Here is a 13,104-nt window from a genome sequence, read left to right on the forward strand (position 1 = left end):
CTCGTTATCTTTATCTTGATATTTTATTATCATATCCTGTTCATTTCAGTTGACCAGTAGGTGTTTTGACTGTTCCTCGTCACTACCCCACTGAGGTTAGTCTTGATATTTACTAGGCACTGTCGTGGTGTGCTCATACTACACTTTTGTATATTTTTATGTATAGATCTAGGTATTGATCGATAGTAGTTGTGTGGGTCGTCGCGGTGGAGACTCACGGTAACCTGCTGCTACGTTTGCAGACCTCACAGTTAATGTTAGGCTTACCTGGTTTAGAGACTAGGTGCCATCACGACTCCTTCGGAGTGATTTTTGGGTCGTGACACATACGCAAATGTATTTATACGACTCAAAAACCTGTACAATTTAACTTCTTAAGTTATCATCGATTGTCCCTATTATATTATACCTTTTTATTTGCCTTATTTAATGTACCTATACTAAAGACTGTTGGCGAAACATTGGAACATTCAGGGTGGAAAGGTGCTATGATAGAAGAAATGACTCCTCTAGAGATAAATAACACTTGGGAAATGGTCCAGTTACTTGAGGGAAAATCTACCATTGGATTTCGATGGATCTATACAGCAATAAAGGTGGGTTAAAATGGAACAATTGATCGGCTAAAAGCTCACCTTGTTGCTAAAGGATACACCCAAATTTATGGTCTTGACTATGGTGACACATTCTCTGCATTTGGCAAGATTGCATCTGTCCGACTACTTATCTCCTTAGCAGCAATGCACCATTGGCCGCTTCGTCAACTAGATAATAAAAATGCTTTCTTACATGGTGAGCCTGCTGAGGAAGGTTATATGGAGCAACCTCCTGGGTTTGTTGCTCAGGGGGAGTCAAACTTACTATGCCGTCTGAAACGTTCACTATATGGCCTTAAGCAATTTCCGAGAGTATGGTTTGGTAGATTTGGGATGTCTCGAAGTGAAGCGGATCACTCCGATTTCTATTGACATAATGGTCCAGAAAAGAACATTTATATGATTGTTTATGTTGATGACATAGTCATAACTGAAAATGATCAAGAAGGAATATCTAAGCTAAAATATCATCTATTCAACCACTTTCAAACCAAGGACTTGGGGAAGTTAAAGTATTTTTTGGGAATCGAGGTAGCACAATCCCAGACTGGTATTGCTATCTCACAAAGAAAATATGCTTTGGACATACTTGAGGAAACATGCATGTTAAACACCAAACCTATTGACGCTCATATGGATCCAAATGTCAAACTCGTCCCTAGACAGGGGGAGCCATTAAAAGATCTTGGCAGATATTGAAGACTGGTCGGTAAAATGAATTATCATACTATCACACAACCTGATATTTCATTTGAGTAAGTATGGTTAGTCAGTTTCTCCAAGCTCTATGTAAAGGTCATTATGATGCAGTAATTCACATTTTAAGATACATCAAAAAGCTCTAGGAAAGGGACTATTATATGAAGGCAAAAGTCACACAAACATTGTTGGATATTCTGATGCTGATTGGGCAAGTTCTATGTTTAATAGATGCTCCACTTCTGGGTACTGTATCATGATTCAGGGAAATTTAATTTCTTGGAAAAGCAAAAAGCAAGATGTTGGTGTCGGATCTAGTGCAGAAGCAGAATATCGAGCTATGACCCTTGCTACATGCGAGCTTATTTAGTTGAAACAACTCCTCCAAGAGTTACAATGTGTTTAGTTCAAACAGATGGAGCTTATATGCAACAATCAGGCTGCCCTTCATATTGCTTCAAATCCAGTTTTTCATAAAAGAACGAAACGTATAGAGGTGAATTGTCATTTTATTAGACAGAAGATCCAGTTCGGATGTATTATCACGAGCTTCGTTGGTTCAAATGACCAATTGGCAGATGTTCTTACTAATCCCTTAAAGGGGCTCGAATTGAATACATTTGTAGCAAGCTTGGAGCATATGACATGTACGCTCTAGCTGAGGGGGAGTGTTAAGACTTAGATCTTGTCAGAGAGTATTTTGATATTAGATTATATGTTAGATTGTGTCTCATTGTATAGTCAAAGATTGGAGAATCGGAACTCCTTTTAGAAAGGCTTGGAGCAAGGTATTATAGTGTCATGACACTCTATTTAAAATATGTATTGGCTATTTTTGTATTTTCATCAGAGAATTTTTATATGGGTACTAAGTGGCATGGCAAGGCTGGTGAACTGCAAGGGATGCGGAGTAACCACGAGCATCAACAATTAGAAGCAAAGGTTTTGGAATTCTTGGTGTCAAGAGTGCCTGTTAAACACACTAGGAAGGAATTCATAGCTCGGTTGTTTGGCTTGAACTTGGAGAAAAACAAGATTATGCCCTCACTGAATTGGCTCATGTAATATATTATGTTATTAAAGGAAAGTTTGTTGTTGAAGAGATTTACAACTTATGTCAAAATAATTTGTTATTTATCTTTCTACCTGACACACAATTGGGTCTTCACAGCTTCTCCCCTATAATAGCATTGTTGCTCTAATTGAACGTTGAGGACAAGGTTCTTATTGAAAACGGAAGTATTGTTATGATTTATGAATCAATCCCAACCCAGCAATGATGTCTCCAAGAAGCTATTGGGTTGAGAAGAAGCCAAAGGGCCATAAGACCTTCAAAAAGGTTAATTTGTGATCTAGGCCCAGGAGGTGTAATTAGGAATTGGTTAAGAGTGACTAGGGTTAGCAGGGATAGGTTATGCGAATTGTTGTTTGGAAAGTCCCTCTCCTGGTATCTCTCCCTCGTCTATTATATCTCTCTTTGGCTCTGTCTCTTCCCCTAGTCTTTCTTTCTGTTACTATCTTCATATATTGTTGTTTTTCAGTATAATTTCTTTATTCTTGATATCAATATATCAATCTTGTTGTTTATGTATTTGGTTGTGAATTTTGGATTCGTAATACTTTGACTGTTTTTTGACTTTTGTGAAAAGTTACACCAAGGAATTGGTCTCCTTAGAAGTTACAACAAATGCAATCAATAATTTACTATGTTTATGTTCTGCTTGCACCCAAAAGCGGATCCGGGATCTAAAATATATAGGTTCACCCTTTAAGGTTTTAGCATTGAATTTATTATATATATTTTTAAAGTTATGGATTCATATCAACTATTTGTTGCAATTTTATCGAAATTTTTACACTTGAATATTTGTTCCGTAAAGAAAGATTGGGTTAAGATGAACCTAGTACCAAAAGGCTGGATTCGCCCCTGCATGTAGCTATTCCAATATCACCTTACCGATTATGTTTGTCATGTCATGAGGGTATCTCCTCTGAGATTCTATTGCGACATGTTATTTGAAGTCACTAAAAATGGTAAAACACTATATTTTGGCAGTTAGGGATGTGATCGAGTGTTGTTTATTCTATTTATGCTTAACTAGCTTAGCACAGATAATTCTTGATGTATTACCGCTTGAACGGATAACGTGTTAGCCCAAATACAGCTCAGGCCCAACTGTCACAGGCCTAATCATCTAAGGGAAAGCAGAAGGCCCTTTTATAGTTTACATTTTCTTATATTTTGATTTTCAGATTTTACATTTTATTTTTTGTCTCTTACACTTGTAAATATAAATAGACACTTCTCAATAATAAAATGAGGTTTTCGGTCAATTAACATTTGACCGACTCATTTCACTCATCTTCTTCTCTCAGCCTTTCTAGGGGTTTTTTTCTTCTGTTACTTTCCGTCATAGCTATTGAGCTTCGAACTTAACATGGTATCAGAGCGAGAATATACATTTCTCTCATTACAACTTTTTTTTCGTAGCCTTGTTTGAAATGATCAAGGATTGTATCAGATCGTCGGTTTACAGAATATGTTCGTGAAATTTGGGGTTTCGTTCAATCTTCGCATATTTTTGACTTTTATTACGAGAATCGTGGTTAATCTTCAAGTTACATGGTAGTTTCTGCTGGATTTCTCTACCTAGGGTTCATGGCTAAACAAGACCTCACTTCTTCGGGTTTTCAGAAGAAGGACGGTATCACTGTCACTCCTAATCACAAACTTTGTTAATTTTGATGTTAATGTTCATTGCATGTACATGATTTGACTTTTATCTCTGATTACTTCAACATACTACTGTAGTTTCTTAGTATTAGATTTAGTTACTACTGAAAATGGTTACTTTTGTAGACGATGTTAACTCTTTTTCAACTTCCAAAGATTTTGTTCCGTTTTCCTTGGATCCTTCGCATCCATTCTATATTCATCCCTCGGATAATCCTGGAAGTCAACTGGTATCTGTTCCATTCTGTGGTTGTGGGTTTGTGTTATGGCATAACAGTATGCTCACTTCTCCTTCTGCAAAGAACAACTCAACCTATTAGATGGCAGAGTTAATCAACCCACTCCTGAATCTCCTTATTACCTATATTGGGAAAGGTGCAATGATATGGTCAAAGCCTGGATAACTAACTCAGTATCTAGAGAAATAACTGTTAGTGTAATGTGTTTTAAAACTGCTAAGGAAGTCTGGAAAGACATAAATGAAAGGTTTGGTAAGTCAAACAGATCTAAATCCATTCAAATACAAAGGGAAATCAGCTCTATTACTCAAGGCTCCTCTGATATAGCTTCTTACTTCACCAAAATGAGGAGTTTGTGGGATGAGTTGAGCTCTTCATATGTAGGTCCTACTTGTTCCTGTGGTGCATTGCCTAAATTCATATAGGACCAACAGTTATTTCAGTTTCTCAATGGTCTAAATGACTCTTACACAACTGTTAAAAGTGCCATCATGTTAATGAATCATCTTCCACCAATCAGCAAAGCCTATAGTCTTTTACAACAAGATGAGAGTCAAAGAGAAGCTCACTCTGCTGCTCCTAACTTCTCTGGTGATGCCACCTCTTTCTTGGTGTCTCTTAGTGCCTCTACCACAAATAGGACTTTTATTCAAAAGGTGAATTTTGAGGCTAGGAAAGCTGCTCCAAATGTCTCTTGCAAGTACTGCAAGAAGCCTGGCCGCACTGTAGACAAGTGCTACAGACTTCATGGGTTCCCTACTAATTTCAAGTTTACCAAGAGTAAGAAATATGTTTCTTGTGTCTAGACTGAGAGTCCATCCACCACTGCTGTAACTACTACTTCTCAGCATGCTGATTCTTCAGCCCATGGGTTTACCAAGGAGCAGTATCAACACCTATTGACCTTGTTCCAACAAGTTCAGATGTCAAACAATGATGCCTCCAATGTGGATCAATCTGCTTTTGCACACTTTACAGGTTTGTTTAGAAAGTATGATGTAGATTCTGAGGTTTTCTCATGTGTGTGCATCCTCTCAATTAAGTGTCAACCCTTGGATCTTAGATACAGGGGCTACAAATCACATAACTCCACATAAACATCTTCTTTTCAATGTCCAACCATTAATCAAGCCTTTCCTTGTCACTCTACCTAATGGATATAAAGCTAAAGTTGCATCAGCTGGATCTCTATATCTTAGACATGATATTATGTTACTTTATGTTCTTCTGGTGCCATCGTTTCACTTCAATTTGATATCAGTTCATCAGCTTATATGTCATCTAGATTGTTCAACACTTTTTACCAAAACAATTTGTTCTTTACAGGGCCCTTCTCTGAAGAGGCCACTAGAAATTGGTAAAGCTACAGACAGGTTGTACTACCTCTATCCAAATGGTGGTCTCTTTCCTGTTCCATCTGCTTCTCTGAATGTTTCTTCTAGTAGTTTACCTAGTTTTGTTTCTACTTCTATAATTTACCTTCTTCTGTTTCAATTGTATCTGATAAGTCCAGTCATGTTGTTACACATGTTAATGGTACTCCTGACTGTAATCAAATTCATTGCCTTAATAAATTGGACTTGTTTTGGCATCAAAGATTAGGGAACATGCCTTATCATAGAATGAAAACTATTCTTTTCTTGTCTGATAAAGTGTCTTCCAAATAAAATTTCATGTGTCATGTTTGTCCTCTAGCAAGACGATAGAGATTACCCTTTTCCTGAGAGTGTTATACACTCTTCTGCTCCCTTTCAATTAGTACACATTGACTTTTGGGGTCCATATAACACTAGAACTTATAGTGGTTTCAGATATTTTTTAACTTTGGTTTATGATTACACTAGAGCCACATGGACTCACCTCCTTTCTTGTAAGATCAATGCTCTTTCTGTTCTTAAAGATTTCACTATCATGGTTAAAGTTCATTTTAAATCATCTGTCCAAACTTTTGGGTCTGACAATGCTTTTGAGCTTGGTGGAAGTTCTGAAGCCACCAAGTTCTTCTCCAGCCAAGGAATTCTCCATAAGACCACTATTCCTCACAACCCTCAATAAAATGGGGTGGTTGAAAGGAAACACAAACACCTATTGGAAATCTCCAGGGCTCTTCTTTTTCAGTCTAACCTTCCCCTCAAATATTAGGGTGACTGTGTTCTGACCGCCACTTATCTCATCAATAGACTTTCTTCTGTTGTTTTGAAGGGTGTCTCTCCTTATGAAAAACTTCATGGTCTTCCTCCACTTTATGATCCCTTAAAGTCCTTTGGATGTTTATGCTTTACTACTTCACCTAAGTTTGGCAGAGATAAATTCCAGGCTAGAGCTATTCCTTCTATATTTTTAGGGTAACCCTTTGGTAAAAAGGGTTACAAACTTCTTAACCTCACTACTCATTCCATCTTCTTTTTTAGGGATGTGGTTTTTCATGAAAATATATTTCCCTACAAGTCTGATCATCCTTCTGTCTTTCCCTCTTCCTCTATTTCAGACTTTGTAGATTCTACATCCTCCTCCTCTTCACCTTCTCCTACTCCTGAGTCCACATCTCCATATTCCCCTGTTCCCTCACCTTTTTCTCCTCCTCTTATATCTGATTCTTCTCCTATTATTTCTTCTCCTCCACCTTAGAGAAAATCAACTAGAACAGTCCAACAACCTTCCTATCTAAAAGAATATGTCTTTTCCTCTGTCTCTTCTTCTTATCCTCTTCCCTCCTCTTCCACGGTCTCTTCTGTTGACATACACATGCATGAGACACAGTTCTACCAGTAGGCTGCCTCACATCCTGCTTGGCAAGAGGCCATGATAAAGGAATTCCAAGCCCTTGAGGCAAACTAGACTTGGGATATAGTCCTTTTACCTTCTCACAAGAAAGTTATTCCTTGCAAGTGGGTTTACAAAATCAAATAAAGGGCTGATGGTTCTATTGAGAGATATAAGGCTAGGCTTGTCATTAGAAGTGACACCCAAAAGGAAGGCATTGACTTTATTGAAACTTTTTCCCCTATTGTCAAGTTAATCACCATAAAATGCTTACTCACTTTGGCTGCTAAGTGGGGCTGGACTGTGTTCCAACTTGATATGAACAATACCTTCCTTTATGGGGATCTCCATGAGGAACTTTATATGAAGGTTCCACCTGGTCTTGATGTGTCTGCTCCTTTTTCCTCTCCTCCCCTGGTTTGCAAACTCAAGAAGCCCCTCTATGACCTTAGGCAAGCTTCTAGACAGCAGTTTTAAAAACTGTCTGAAGCCTTGCAATCCAGAGGCTACATTTCCAACATGAATGATTATTCCTTATTCACTAAGGTCTCCTTTGATTCTCTAATTGTCTTGGCTATCTATGTTGATGACATCTTTCTTGCTGGTAATGATGTTGTTGAGATGAACTCTTTGAAGTCTTTCTTGGATGACCAATTCAAAATTAAAGACCTGGGCTCAGTTCACTATTTTTTGGGATTGGAAATCTCTCTTATTCTTCAAGGTTATGTGATGAGCCAACACGAGTACACTTCTGACCTCTTGGCTAAGTTTAATTGTCAATACTTCTCTCATGTTATGACCCCTTTAGATCCTTCTATGAAGCTGGTGTTAGACATGGGGGAGCCTGTTTCTGATCCTAGCCTATATAGGAGATTGATTGGAAAGCTCAACTTCTTGCAACATACTAGGTCTGATATTTATTTCTCCGTTCAACATTTGAGATAATATTTTCAAAAACCTCAAGTTCCCCACATGTTGGTGTCACACCTCCTTTTTCCGCACCCGAGAGGGGACAAGGGAGTTTTTCCAGTTAAAGGACAATCGAAACGGGATTGGTTTATTTATTTCAGAGTCGCCACTTGGGAGATTTAGGGTGTCCCAAGTCACCAATTTTAATCCCGAATCGAGGAAAAGAATGACTCCATATTACAGTCTGCGTACAAGAAATCCGGATAAGGAATTCTGTTAACCCGGGAGAAGGTGTTATGCATTCCCGAGTTCCGTGGTTCTAGCACGGTCGCTCAACTGTCATATTCGGCTTATTTATCTGATTTTTATACAATTGTGAACTGATGTGCCAATTTTAACTTTTTACCGCTTTCATAATTATTATTATTAAGAATGTGAACATCGCTTAAAACATGTCTTTGGACTGCGTTACATGAAATGCACCCACAATTCGGAACATATTTTATTTGACGTTTTGGGATTTGGATTTGGGTCACATGAAATGCACACCCAGGTTTAAGAAAGTAGATTATTAAACACGCACCTAAAGAGACTATCGTGTTATTATTTTAGGGAGGCCGTGAAATTCGCTAAACGGCCCTCCTGAATTCTAAGTAATACAAGTATTTACTGAGGGCCCCGCAATTTGTATTTTTATTCGGCGAGGCTCATCTCATTCTTATTTTTTAAAGGAATTTGCAACGTCGTGGACATGCATCTCGAACCACGTTACAATCAATGTACCCGCGATTTAGAGACCCATTTCAACTCCGCTGAGATTTGGATTTGGGTCACATAAATGTGCACCCGAGTTAGGGAGAATAAATTATTAAAGGCGCGCCTAAAGCAACCAGCGCATTATGATTTTGGGTAGGGCCGTGAAATTTGCTAAACGGCCCGTCCCGGAATCTAAATATTTAACACATATATTTTGTGAGGGCTCCGCAATCTGTACATTTTTATTTTGACGAAGCTTGTCTCGTTTTTTTTGTTTTTTTTGTTTTTATTTTTTAAAAGGATGCCATTTTTTATGCCTTTAACAATACTAAACCTTACAGCCCCTTTACAACTAAAATCTCATTATTCGTCAGAAATTTAATAAAATGAGTTTAGCGAAGGAGTGTTTCGGAAGTAGTAACAACAAGTACTAATGCTAGTTTTGTCCGAATGAACTAAGCGAGGGAAGAGACGAACAAATTAACGTCAAACTTGTGTCATAGAACAACTAACCCAACTTAATTAAATGACATCAAATAAACAAGAATAACATAACGACGAATGAACAAAATGCATACGGTGAAAACATAATCAGAAAATTATCATACCAATTACTATATTGCATCTTCGAACATTTAACGTAACGTTTCCTTATCTAATACTTGAGGTTTACTAACCTGAACAAACAGAAACGGATAGAGCCATGTACCAACCCTCTACATCGACCTCCACGAACAACCTCGACGTACCGGATCTCGACGAACAAAAACGACCTCAACGGAAAACAGAAAAATCGGACCAAGACTGTCAACGACCCGAGGGGTTGGTTGCTGCTGTTTTTTCTTATTTACGCAGCAACTGGTATGTGAATATGAAGCGAAAGGGGTCGTTGGCGAAGAAGTGCGGCGACAGCTGCTCGGCAACGCAGCGACGTAGCAACAGTTGCTGTATTTTTTCGACGCAGCAACTGGTGCGTGAAGCTGCAACAGAAGGGGTCGTTGGAGGTGAGGAAAGGGGAGCTATGGAGGGTCGTTTGGCCAGTGGTCGACGAAGGAGAAGAAATGTGGCCACAACTGCTCGGCAAATCAGCAACAGCTGCTGCTCGACTGGCGACGCAACAGTAGAGTCGACGAGCTGAATGCCGAAGAAAGTGATGACAATGGTTATGGCGTTTGGACGTAGGGTCGACGGGCAGTGGTTAATGGCTGGAGCTCGGAGATGGGTCACGATGGGAAGGTGACGGACTAGAGCAAGAGCTCCGACGAGGGGGGTTGCGGACGGTAGCTTTTTGGACAGTAGGGTTTCGTTAGGTTCGTTTCTGGTTCTTCCAAAGGAGGAAGATGAGTGAACAGTCCCCTCTCCAAAAAAATTTTAAAGTCCCCTCCTCCTTCTGTGTTTGCCCGTGTATTTGATACCCAATGCCAAGAAAAATGAGCCCCACGCGTGGTGGGGTTCAAGACTTGTGTCCCCCACGCGTGGTGGGGTTCCCCGTGTGTCGTGTTCCGTCCGTGTTCCCCACGCGTGTCCCCCACGTGTGGTGGACTCGGATTATTGTGGGCTAGGTCCGAAAATTTGGCCCGAAACCGGGTAGTTTGAACCCGAATATTATTCTTTTGCCCGGACCCGAGAATAAGAACACGACGTTGCTCAATTAATCATATGTAAGCAAAATAACTACCAAAAATAAGACTAATATTTAAAACAACTATATCTTTTTTAATATTTTTTCAAGATTAAAATAGCTACAAAATATTAATAGAACTATTTTTTGTAATTTTTGTTTTTATATAAAGATAAAATATAAAGTAATAATATTTTTTGTATTAAAATGACTACAAAACATTAATAGAACTATATTTTTTGGTAATTTTCGAAATTATATAAAATACAAAATAAGGTACTATTTTTTTGTATTTTTCAAGTTTATGAGAAATACATAAACTAAAAATTTATATATATATTTTTTTGTAATTTTTCTTTTTGCAACGAAATAAAGCAAAAATAGTCAAAATAGGTATATTAGACCTAAATTACATATTTATGCTAAAAATGTGAAAATTCTCGGGGAGGGTCAAAAATCAGGTGTCTACAGCTACCCCTCTTTGACTGGAAACACGAAGAGTTTTCCTGACAAAGAACGACTAGACATGTTTTTGACCCGACCATTACTTGGACGGACTACACTAAGGAAAGGAAGGGAATGTGACCGAGCCCTGGCATCTGAGCTGCCTACATATCCTTGCTTATACAGGAATCAGGCCACGTGTAGTTCGGAAATGAGAGAGATGGTGGAGTGTACCGAGGTGAAGAGCCGATCGAGGGGCCGTTCCGTTGAGGTTCCGGTCCGTGGTCCTGTCATTACATCAAAAATGAAAACTGAAAAAGACTAACTAAGCCTATCAGCTACTAGTTACAAGGATTCCTATCTTTAAGTCTTCTGAAACTTGATCTTGAGTCTTGAATGGTGCTTCATGCAGACTTTGGATTTGAACCCTGATACTTGCTAGTTGTAGACGCTAGTTCTTGAACAGACCACATATGTTCTCGCCTTCTGTACTTTGGATTTTTTTTTTCTTTTTCTTTTTCTTCTTTTCGATTTTTTTTGTAAAGACTGAAATGTATTCCTCTCGTTATACAGGAGGGCTCCTGTTTCAACACTTGTAATGAAAAGACTGAAATGTATGCCTCTGTTCTATGGGCGGTCTCCCAACTTCAACACTTGAAATGAAAGGACTGAAATGTATGCCTCTCGTTATACAGGTGGGCGCCTGGTTGCTTCCTTTCTTTGTCCTTGTTCTCCAGGTGGACGCCTGATTTCTTCCTTTCTTTGTCCTTGTTCTCCAGGTGGACGCCTGATTTCTTCTTTTCTTTGTCCTTGTTCGCTAGGTGGACGCCTGATTGCTTCCTTTCTTTGTCCTTGTTCTCCAGGTGGACGCCCGATTGCTTCCTTTCTTTGTCCTTGATCTCCAGGTGGACGTCTGATTTCTTCTTTTCTTTGTCCTTGTTCTCCAGGTGGACGCCTGATTTCTTCCTATCTTTGTCCTTGTTCTCCAGGTGGACGCCTGATTTTTCTTCTTTTCTTTGTCCTTGTTTTCTAGGTGGACGCCTGATTGCTTCCTTTCTTTGTCCTTGTTCTCCAGGTGGACGCCTGATTTCTTCTTTTCTTTGTCCTTGTTCTCCAGGTGGGCGCCTGATTTCTTCCTTTCTTTGTCCTTGTTCTCCAGGTGGGACGCCTGATTTCTTCCTTTCTTTGTCCTTGTTCTCCAGGTGGACGCCTGATTTCTTCTTTTCTTTGTCCTTGTTCTCCAGGTGGACGCCTGATTTCTTCCTTTCTTTGTCCTTGTTCTCCAGGTGGACGCCTGATTTCTTCCTTTCTTTGTCCTTGTTCTCCAGGTGGGCGCCTGATTTCTTTCTTTCTTTGTCCTTGTTTTCAAGGTGGACGCCTGATTGCTTCCTTTCTTTGTCCTTGTTCTCCAGGAGGACGCCTGATTTCTTCTTTTCTTTGTCCTTGTTCTCCAGGTGGACGCCTGATTTCTTCCTTTCTTTGTCCTTGTTCTCCAGGTGGACGCCTGATTTCTTCCTTTCTTTGTCCTTGTTCTCCAGGTGGACGCCTGATTTCTTCCTTTCTTTGTCCTTGTTCTCCAGGTGGACGCCTGATTTCTTTCTTTCTTTGTCCTTGTTCTCCAGGTGGACGCCTGATTTCTTCCTTTCTTTGTCCTTGTTCTCCAGGTGGACGCCTGATTTCTTCCTTTCTTTGTCCTTGTTCTCCAGGTGGACGCCTGATTTCTTCCTTTCTTTGTCCTTGTTCTCCAGGTGGACGCCTGATTTCTTCCTTTCTTTGTCCTTGTTCTCCAGGTGGACGCCTGATTTCTTCCTTTCTTTGTCCTTGTTCTCCAGGTGGACGCCTGATTTCTTCTTTTCTTTGTCCTTGTTCTCCAGGTGGACGCCTGATTTCTTCCTTTCTTTGTCCTTGTTCTCCAGGTGGACGCCTGATTTCTTCCTTTCTTTGTCCTTGTTTTCCAGGTGGACGCCTGATTTCTTCTTTTCTTTGTCCTTGTTCTCCAGGTGGACGCCTGATTTCTTCTTTCTTTGTCCTTGTTCTCCAGGTGGACGCCTGATTTCTTCCTTTCTTTGTCCTTGTTCTCCAGGTGGACGCCTAATTTCTACCTTTCTTTGTCCTTGTTCTCCAGGTGGACGCCTGATTTCTTCCTTTCTTTGTCCTTGTTCTCCAGGTGGACGCCTGATTTCTTTCTTTCTTTGTCCTTGTTCTCCAGGTGGACGCCTGATTTCTTCCTTTCTTTGTCCTTGTTCTCCAGGTGGACGCCTGATTTTTTCTTTTCTTTGTCCTTGTTCTCCAGGTGGTCGCCTGATTTCTTTCTTTCTTTGTCCTTGTTCTCCAGGTGGACGC

The 13,104-nt window shown here is 39.7% G+C and overlaps 1 protein-coding gene across 1 annotated transcript; it reads left to right on the forward strand.

The window, feature by feature from the left end:
• The first annotated feature begins 500 nt into the window (after positions 1-500).
• On the forward strand, positions 501-1,665 carry LOC142174499 (uncharacterized). Its single transcript, XM_075240305.1, has 3 exons — positions 501-596; positions 705-832; positions 1,407-1,665. Exons 1-3 carry the CDS (start codon positions 501-503, stop codon positions 1,663-1,665), a joined length of 483 nt encoding a protein of 160 aa, XP_075096406.1.
• The last annotated feature ends 11,439 nt before the right edge of the window (positions 1,666-13,104 follow it).

Source organism: Nicotiana tabacum, chromosome 20 (genome assembly GCF_000715075.1).
Source record: "Nicotiana tabacum cultivar K326 chromosome 20, ASM71507v2, whole genome shotgun sequence".
In the NCBI taxonomy this organism is placed as follows: Eukaryota; Viridiplantae; Streptophyta; class Magnoliopsida; order Solanales; family Solanaceae; genus Nicotiana; species Nicotiana tabacum.

Excerpts from the sequence above, each read along its gene's own strand:
- LOC142174499 (XM_075240305.1), top strand. The coding sequence starts at position 501 with ATGACTCCTCTAGAGATAAATAACACTTGGGAAATGGTCCAGTTACTT. Across the intron at positions 597-704 it reads GGATCTATACAGCAATAAAG|ATTGCATCTGTCCGACTACT; the intron begins GTGGGTTAAAAT and ends GCATTTGGCAAG. Across the intron at positions 833-1,406 it reads TATATGGAGCAACCTCCTGG|TAATTCACATTTTAAGATAC; the intron begins GTTTGTTGCTCA and ends ATTATGATGCAG.